The sequence below is a fragment of the Cyphomyrmex costatus genome, unplaced genomic scaffold, assembly GCF_001594065.2.
Source record: "Cyphomyrmex costatus isolate MS0001 unplaced genomic scaffold, Ccosl1.0 scaffold111, whole genome shotgun sequence".
NCBI lineage: Eukaryota > Metazoa > Arthropoda > Insecta > Hymenoptera > Formicidae > Cyphomyrmex > Cyphomyrmex costatus.
This window is the reverse complement of record NW_017275075.1, coordinates 354,489-364,771: the sequence shown is the minus strand read 5'-3', so window position 1 is coordinate 364,771 and position 10,283 is coordinate 354,489. Positions and strand designations below refer to the sequence as shown.

At 34.7% G+C, this 10,283-nt stretch overlaps 1 protein-coding gene across 1 annotated transcript in view; it reads left to right on the top strand.

Moving 5' to 3' along the window:
- Positions 1-4,009: 4,009 nt before the first annotated feature.
- nAChRalpha1 (nicotinic acetylcholine receptor alpha1) overlaps positions 4,010-10,283 on the top strand; it is an 88,622-nt gene continuing 82,348 nt past the window's right edge. The window contains exon 1 of the mRNA XM_018542980.1: positions 4,010-4,189. Coding sequence (XP_018398482.1) covers positions 4,010-4,189 — 180 coding nt within the window. The remainder of the gene's footprint in view (positions 4,190-10,283) is intronic.

Here is a 10,283-nt window from a genome sequence, read left to right as displayed (position 1 = left end):
ACATGTAAGTAGTCACTCGAGAATATGCCCTAAATGATTAAAGTTATTTCCGTCTTGATACACAAATACATTAGCAATATATATAACAAACATCAAGAAAGACGTTCTTTTTTTTTTGCAAAAGCAAAATTAGAAACTACACGAAAAAAACATCTATGTTTGCCATCACCAAAAGTCGCCTATCTCAATACATTTTTTAATTATAAGAACTATAGTGATAACCGTAAGAATGACATAATATTTAACGGTTATGGTTGTTAAGATATGTCTATCTTACGGTTATCACAACTAAATATATTGATGGGTGAAAATTATTATTTTATTTCCGGTTATGATATAAAACCATTTTTATGTACATACTTCTCAGAAAGGGTTGAATATAATAATTAATTATATTTAGTTTCCATTCACATTTCAGCTAATTTTCTTTACAATAATCTTATAATTCTTAACAGTTTTAAATTCTATGATTTTTTCTCAATTTTGCATTTTTAGATATATATACGTACATATATTGAGCGAGTTATAAGTATATTTTGAAATTTGTTGATATATTTCATGATAAAGAGAAAAAATAAATAATGTTTCTTTGAATTATCATAACATCAAAATAACGTCAAATGATTACCAAAAGTAACTTTTCAATAACGATTTATTTTAACATTATTTTGACGTTATCATAACTTATTGTTCTGCTTACATTACAGGCCGCAAATGCTTTGTCATTGAAATATAATGGACACAAATACAGTAATATCAAATAATAAATTTATTTAAAAGTTACAGATGGATATTTTTTTTGTTTACAACAGATGCTTAAACTCCTCCATCATTTTTCACATGTGCCTGTACATGACATGTACATGGCACTGGTACATTATCTCAAATTTATTTATATCTGTTATTTTGATAACGGAACATTTACGATCTAATGTTTATACAAACATTTGTTCTTTCTTTTTATGCAGGAACACATTCACGAAATTTTAAAACATATTTACAGCTTTGATAAAAAATATTGGACATCTTATTATTAATCATTATTGTTTTAGCCGAAAAATTGATTTATGGCTGTAAGTTACCTTTTGTTTCAAAAACTCTTTAAACTTGCATAATACTAGTGACGAATTGGCGCGCAACAATGTAAGTAAAAGAATTCCAGACGAATGAATAAAATATAAGTACCTAATATTTTTGGCCAAGGCTGTATGATCTTATCTGATACATGACACAACAAATGGAATAATGTAAAATATACATAAAATATACATAATAGTGCATAAAATACAAAAAAGGAAATAAAATTGGCTTATTCCGCACTGTCGCCTATTTCTCTCGAAAGTTTCGATAAAATACAGTTTAGAACGTGTTTGCGAACTCTCTTTGTCACCTTACTTTAAAAGGAGAAGCATCAGAGCGCGAGAAGTTGCCTTAATACGATGAAGTAGTCCTTCGAGGCATACGGTTATGCTGATAATAGCGAGGTAGGTCAGCAAAGAAGCGATAAAACTTCCTCGAGAGGTTCTTCCCTCCTCTGCTTTCCTGTGACACAACAATACCGTTCAAGCCTCTTTTATGGGCGGTTACGCTCCTCACCACGAGTAGTAAATGACTTGGTCTGGCAGCCGTGATATGTCTTACGATGGACGGTGACTCGCTCGGAAAAGTTTGACATTGTCTGGGTATTAAAATGAATCGACAGGAGACACATTTATGTACCGCGACCTGAACAGAGATATGGCTCTCTTCCGGTCGCGCAATTACCTGTTTCCGTTTAAACACTTTAAATATGGTACGTGAAATATGTCGAATCGTTGCCAAGTCGAGTTTTTCTTTCTGCGTTATGCGAGTTCAAACGAGCAGTTTGTATTGGTCTTTCCACTGCAGAACAATCGCATGCGGTTTATCGCGTGTTCTCGCAATTAACTAGAAATCCGGATTTAATGCGTTCGACAGCCTGGTGACTAATTGACTTGTTCCGCCATGACGTTTGTATCGATAAAATGAAATTCACACTGGTGCATATTACTTTAACTAAGTTGCATTTCGAAATTTCCTTAAAATAATTGACATTTATATTATAATAATTTAATAACATATAATATCGCTTATTTGTTATAATAATGACACTATTATAAAATTATTTTTTAATTACTTGCAAAAAAAATGGAAATATAAAGAAAAGCGGGAGAATAATACTTTAAAAAAATATATTTTGATTTCTCTATAATTAATTATTACGCTAAAATTGCATCTTAAAATTAATATTATATAAGTTTTTCATAATTTAGATTGTTGAAATTTATTTTTTGAAAAATTTTGTTTTTTGAATAGTGTCGTTGTAACAAATGAATGATATATAGAGGCATTTTTAGAATTTTTTTAAAAGTATATCACTTATATTACTATTTTTATTATCAAATGTACATAGCTGACATCTGATAAATATAAGGATTATTTATTAAATATTTATTTAGATAATCTGTTATCTGATTCGAGTTTCACAGCATTGACATTAACTTTAGCTTGAGCTCTAATATATAGTTCTGCATTATACACGAGGATATCTAAAATCAATTGTAAGTTAAAAATAGCACACTCAAGAATAGAAATGGACAACTAAATAAGTTTAGTGCAGAGGCTAATAGTCGATAACCGCCATACGTCAGATCGATAAACACACATAAAAGAAAATGCTGCCTGCAAATACACAACAGGAATGTCAATGAACAAATAACCCAAAGGCGGATATACGTTACGATTTTATTTTATGGCACAGTATTTCATCTTCACTCCGTTAACAGCTTGTCATTTCCCTGGATAACCCAGTTTACGATCAAACCTGCATTATGACGATCAATCAGAATTTGCAGGTACAACATCGCGAATTATCCGTATCCTAATTTCATAACGGCACGACGTCGGACGTGCATAGTGCGTCTAAAGCGGACTAATTGTGAGATCGTTTTGATTCCCGTAAGATTTATATGCGCTCGTAAAAGAGCATTTCTCAGAACTTGTTTCATTTCTTTCTACCAATACGATCTTCTTTATCTCTGAGAAGGTGTATCGTAAAACTTATTGCGTATAATCATGTTCATTGCCAGTGATTGCTCGCCAACTAATCATACTGTACCGCATGCTCTTTCTTCTAGATGATTCGTGTTTGTTTTCCAAATTTCGTTATTTTTAGGTGAGATTTTTTTTTATGGAATGGTCATTCAAATTATCGCGGTGAAAGTATTTGTTGAAGAAATTTTTCATTCTTTTCTAAATCATTCTCGTAAATAATGTTCTCTCTTTTGGCTCTAAAATGAAACAAGTTTCGTTTAAGCGAAAAACGAACTCTAAATTATCGTTCGATATTCTCTTTTTACCTACATGTAGTGTTTAATTTAACAGTATAACATATTTATCGTTCGCTTTGCATTTAAAACGAAGCTTGTTTTATTTTGTAGCTGGCACCAGAGCTTTGTTACAATAAAAAAATCTTTTATAATAATGAATACGTGGTATAAAATAATAATTATATCTATGTTTCACCAATTTTATACGAATTTTAATTAAATGTTTGAATATCATTTGACCGCCAAGCGTTATTTCTACCTCGCTTCGCGAAACATTTCATTAGCAGTATATTTCCTAATTACCGTTGACTTTATTTCTACTCTGTGTGCAAAACGAGCTGCCGCAAAGTCATTGCATTTTATCACTGTTAGAATGTTCTTTAAGGCGCAACATAAAATAGCCGCGGGATAATTGATGCATGCAAGATGGATTCTGGCGTGTACATCAGAAAGATAGAGATAGAGAGGAGGGAAAGAGAGAGAGAGAGAGAGAGAGAGAGAGGGTTGAGGGATATCAACGAACCCTGAGGCATGCATTACAAAGGACGTGTAATTTATTGTTAAAGGGGTGGACAAGGCGTACGATGCTTAGGGATGCTTGGACGAACGACGGTGGGAAAGGCTGGTGGCGATGGTGGTCCAGGTTGGGCGGATTGCTGGCGATGGCGGCAGCCATATCCTGTCTCGTTGCCCCGTTTCCGGGCGCCTCGGCCAATCCGGAAGCGAAGCGTCTCTACGATGACCTGCTGTCGAACTACAACCGCCTCATCCGCCCTGTTGGCAACAACAGCGATCGCCTCACTGTCAGAATGGGACTACGCCTCTCCCAGCTCATCGACGTCGTGAGTAGACCCCACTTAACCCATTATCCTATACCGCATGTCTGTATGTGTATGAATAGCGTTTATACTCTATATAGAGGGTTGCGTCCCCGGGACGCATGCCAGATATGTAGAGCAAGAGTACTTGGTTGTGAAATAGTCCAACGTGTTTCATCGATTGGGTCGAGTCAGAGGGAAACGATATCGGGCTGTATTGTTGCGTTAACGAAGTCGGCAAAGTATCAGGTATTACTCGCGTATAGTGATGGATTTTAAGTACAAATAAAAGCCGCACTCCATATCCCCCATTATAGTCTTTCTCTTCGTTTCTTTGCGACTTTCGCGTCATTTGAAGTTATAAAAATATCGGATTATGTTTTAAGTCGTTACGTATACGCACGCGTATTTTCATGGAAAATATTTCCTCGATTTCAACACTGTGCTTTCGAGAGGCATATGACAATTTAGAACAAACCTCTTAACTTATACAATTTAATAGCGTACAATCTTCATATAAGGTTTCAGTAAAGTATATATACGTTCATATCAATTTTTTAACCGCTCAATTTATAATTTGCATTGTACTGCGCCACACTATTTTCGCAATATTGACGTGTGTGGATGCTGCAGATGCGAAACAATGTAATGCTCGAGGCTCACTTTCAATTGCTATTTGGAACATTCCATTCGCGTAAATCAAATTAGAGAAGTTCTAGTTATCATTGTGCATTGTTAATTAAATTGATCAAACTGTATACCTCTCATCTTAATGAGATTTATAATATAGGAAATAAAATATTTCACAATCATTTACTCTTTTTCAATATCTATACAGTATTCCCTGTTTTTTATTTATACATGGTAATTATTGCGAAAGACAATTTATTACGATACAAAACAAAATGGATTTTGTTAATAATCACAGCGCAGCTTAATAAGCTTAAAATCAATTAAAATCTGTTACGTAAAATAGACTTTAATTCTCTCAAAAATCACAACTATTTCAAATATTCATCCTGTAACATTTTCGTCCATGATGTTATACGTCTATTCGCCTACTTGGAAAGACACTTGTTTGTAACGTATGTATGCGTGCGTGTCCGCGTGGGTGTAGAATATGGGTTCTGTGCTGGATGACCGATAACGGTCGTCCGCGTACTTGTGGTGATAAGTTGGATTCCGGGAGTTCCTCTGCCGGAAACGGAACTAATTTACAAGCGAAGGGATCCGTGGCACTCGAACTATTAATTGCCATAATCTGATCGTCAGCAATCAATCGCGTCTCAGCGAGGAACGCTCGAAACTAAACATATACGCACGCATACGTACACGCGGTGATGCACTTCTCGGTCGATCGATGTGTTAGAATTACGTTGATTGTCCCCGTTCCCCGCATTGTATCCCTCGGTTATTACATTCGAGTTACATGCCCGCGACTCGATCTGAATTTCGGCAGTAATTACCTCGATCATGGATCTCTATCGACTAATACATGCTTCAGTCTAAACCATAATTAATTTGTTATCGGCTGCTATCGGTGCACCTACTGTCGCACGTTATCGACGCAGGGTTCAGGCCACGCGTTTGACGCAATTTTGATACCGATGATTGTTGCAGCTGGTGTCAGAAAGCAATAAGCTCTTATAGTTTTGCGAAATTCTAAAAACTTGATGTTGCTTAATGAATCAAATTAATTCTGTTAATTTTTGCCAATTTACAAAAAATCGTACAACAGCATGTTTAAATTTAATTTTATAAAAAATTGATATGATGTTAATCTAATATTGTTACTATTTCAATAATTAAATCAATGTCTGCCAATTTAAAAAGAATCGTTTAACAGTTACACGCTTGAATTGAATTTGGTCAGATATGATTAATATATCTATACTAGATTTTATATTATCATCACTATTATATAGTATTGATTTTGAGATAACGGACTTTATCTATTCAAAGACTATATTCTACAAATTTTCAATAATTAAATCAATGTCTGCCAATTTTTAAAAAATCGTTTAACAGTCACGCTTGAATTGAATTTGGTAAAATATGATTAATATATCTATACTATATTTTATATTATCATCACTATTATATAGTATTGATTTTGAGATAACGGACTTTATCTGTTCAAAAGCTATTCTACAAATTTAAAATAGAATCAACATGTTTTTTGAAAAACATTTCTATCATGAATGTGTGACTATCAAGTGATTAAATGTATTTATTTCATTTTCTTACCGTTACATTTTATCGTTTAAACATCAAGTGAAACTTTCAACATTCTCAAAAGCTTTAATACTCACCTGCAATTTTAAACGAAAGCTTGTGCAATTCCGCTTTTCGAAATCTCGTTACCGTTGCGCGAATGCAATAATTGTCGAACGTGAAATCGCTCTCGTTTGGTTTATAACGGTTGCCCGTCTACAATGTTTATGATTCACTCAAAACTATCGTACTCGGTTGCGGCGCATGTAACTTTTCATCGATTGAAAATCCCGTTGCGAAGCCGGTAAATAGTGATTACTGCGGCGGTACGTGCAACGAACTCATTCACTGTACATGCACACGTTCGTAGAATTTACGAAACATTCGCTTTGGTTGATCGGATTCCACTAGCGAAGATAGTGGAAAAAGTAACGAACGTGAACTTTGGGGATCGCGTTAGCTAAAGCAGTTGCAATACCGGAAGCCGACATTTGATCGATATTTGATCGATACTTAACATCGGATATCACACCGTTTTCTGTCTCATGTAACGACACTTGTCGTGCGACATCCCTTTTCGCGCCAGCGGCCCGACAAAAGCTGCAAAATTCGATCGATAGTCGGAGGCTAACTGGCCGATTGTTTCTTCACATAAGTGGTTGCACCAATTCACCGCGAGTGAGAGAAACAGGAGTACGCAATGAAGAGTGGAAGTGAGAGCATTCATTTAATTGTCAGAGTCACACCTCAACACTTTGACTAACAATGAGGACTTTGCACTGGAATTTTAGACATACATTGACATACTGATGCACAGTTAGCAATTTATCAACAGAGAATAAGATAGACTGTAATTTTACTTAACAAAGTACGTAATAATTAAAATATATTCTCTTAAAGAGAAGAAAAGAAATGAAAGATACTGTATTATTTGAACGCACAAAAAGTATTTTGCAGTTGTATGTACAGTTGCAGTCGAGAAACTTAGCTTGTAAGATCAGGGACATGTGGAAACTCTTTTGTTTATATTAGAATAGAACTCACACATAATATAAAATTGTTAATTTATTTTCTACAAATACACATTTTTTTCTGTATAAATACTTTTTGCATTTACTGCATTGAAAAAGAAGATTGAATATGGCATAGCATTTTTAATTGGTTGCAGCAGCCAATTTTTGGTTGCGTTAGCCTATATTGGCATTGAGGATAGGCCAACGCAACCAAAAATTGGTTGCTGTAGCCAATTAAAAATGTTATACCATATTTTACCATCTAATTTGTTGGAGCAGTCAATCTTTCTTTCAGTGTGTAATTTCATCGAGCAAGAATTCGTCGCGGATTGACCAAAAACCATCACTATTATAGAAATATGGTCGTATGCTTTGGGCGAAAGTGCTAACAGTCACGACAGCGTCTTGTAAATTAGGAGTGCAAACTAAGTTAGCGCAGACGGACGGCGGGCGCGAATAAATTAATCGATAGTTGAAAGTAGCAAAGAGATCGGTTGCAACAGAATAGCAATCCCAGGGGGCTCGTAGAGGACCAATTCCCCGCGCCGCGGTGTCCGACCATTATTTACACGGCCTCCTTTTCAAGGTAATCACCTCCTTGGAATTGCAGTTCTCCGGAGCATCTCCTCTTTCTCTCTCTCTCCCCTCTCTGTCTTTGATTCGAGGTAGACCTGCGATTCGGTTCTACGAGAATTTACGAGCGGCAACAGCAGGCAGCGAGATTGACTTTTATTTCCACGGCTGCGACTCGAGATCATACGGGCTCCATATACCTGCTCCTTTTTCTTTTTCTTTATTGCGAAAGGATTTCGTTGTTATGCGGAACGTGAGGAATCGTGAGAACACTAACTCGAGAGCCTTTTACTCGGGGGCGAACTCCGCGGTAAATGACGCTTCGATCGTTCCGCATTATGTGGCTGCAAGTAACCGCTGTTATTAAATCAATATCTCGTACGAAAAACGGCGCTTCTTAGCTCTGAAGTAAAAAGACAAATGTATCTTACATCCGTTCGTACAAACATCTTTTCGTTTTTCTTTTCAATTCTTCCCACTTCTTCTTTTTAATCTCTTTTGTTCTTTCTTTCTTATCTGTTTTTAAGTCACGGCGTATACATATCATCTGTGTTCGTCGTGTAATACAATATCGAGGTTCAACGTGTGCACTTCGCGAGCTTTAAAGTTATTGAAGTATCTTCTAATGGCGAGCTCATTACAGATTCCATAACTGTCAACCGCGATTGTTTCGGTCGCGATCGAAATGCACTGCGTCAGTGTCGCCAAATTCTCGCGTGAAATAGCAAAATTCCCGTACAACTGTCATTTGTTACACGCTCGATTGCATCGATCTACCAATTTTGATCGTCGAGCAGACATTCGAGCAGCATACTGCGACAGGTGTATAATCGGAGTGAAACGGATGATTGCGCCGCAAGTGAACGAGGGCGACACGAGGGCGAGACGGTGTCGGTCGATGATAAGGGTTCATTTGCGGTACTGCGAATTCATGCACCCTTAACGGCCCTCCGGCTATCGGCTTTTCATTTCTTCCAATTAAACACGAATGCCCCGAATGTTTCAACGGAAATCGAAACGCACGTCCGTCATTTTGAAATTCTGCGCGCGTGCTTCTCCTTCAAACACTTTGAACGAACGTGTGATTCATGACAGGTGGCCGATTATGGATTATCGTTATTATTCCCTTAGAAACTGTGCTTACCTTCGCTACTTAAGACCTGCCATTTTTCTCGAAGAGATATGTTGCTTACGAAGCATTTCTTTCGTGGCTTTTACACTAAAACCATGAAATTTAGAATTCTGAATTATCTACTTTAAATTTTGATGTTAATATTTTATATATTATTCTAAAAATATATATACACTTAATAATATATATATATATATATAAAGTATTATAATATATGTATAATACACTTCATGTTATACATTATCGTAAAATATTCGTACACGAAATCAGTATATTATATATAAATATAAATTATTTAACGTTATATATTCATGTTATATGTTTAAATTCTTTTTACGCAACATCAGTATATCATATATATAATTTACCATTTCATGAAGACCTATACATTGAAAATATATGTATATTTTATATCCATTAGTGTTAAATATTAAATTTTTATATGACACGTGATCTAATGAGAATTGCAAAAATATTATTTTATCTTCTGTATAGAGTTAGCATATCTATCAATTAGATATTATAAAATACGTGTAAAATCGTTTTATCCATGTTTTATTATCATTTTTTTCATGGGATATCTAGTATTTATCATGAGAATTATAAATAAACATTTTTTATTTGTTTTTCAGTGATACACAATTATATGGAAACTGTATTCGATCGTTAAATCGATAATGAAGTTGTAGAAGTACGTGAAGATCTCATTTAATTTATAAGAACTAATGAGGGAACATTCGAAATTGCAAAAACAATAAATTAAAAAAAACTAACGCTCCCAGTCGAAAGATCACGTGTAAAATGGATATTTTAGATAGTTAAATCTTGGGATCCTATAAAATCTGTATTCGATTCGATTTGGAACATATTTGACCATTTTAACTTTGACAAAAAAAAATCTCTTGAGAATAATAATACATTTTTGGCAAAAATGTTTCAAATAAAAGTTATAGGGTTTAAAGAGGGTCATTTGATATGAACTACTTAGATTTTGAATTTCAGGACCCAAATTTGAGTCTAATAAGAGGTAGGTTAATCTAAATAAAATTAATTTTAAAAAATTGACCTAAAATCTAATTAATGTGATATAAAATAGAGGAATTAATAACTAATTGCAATTGAATATCATTCTTTTTTTCTCAATCATTATATATACATTTTACCATGCAGAAAAATTTATATATCT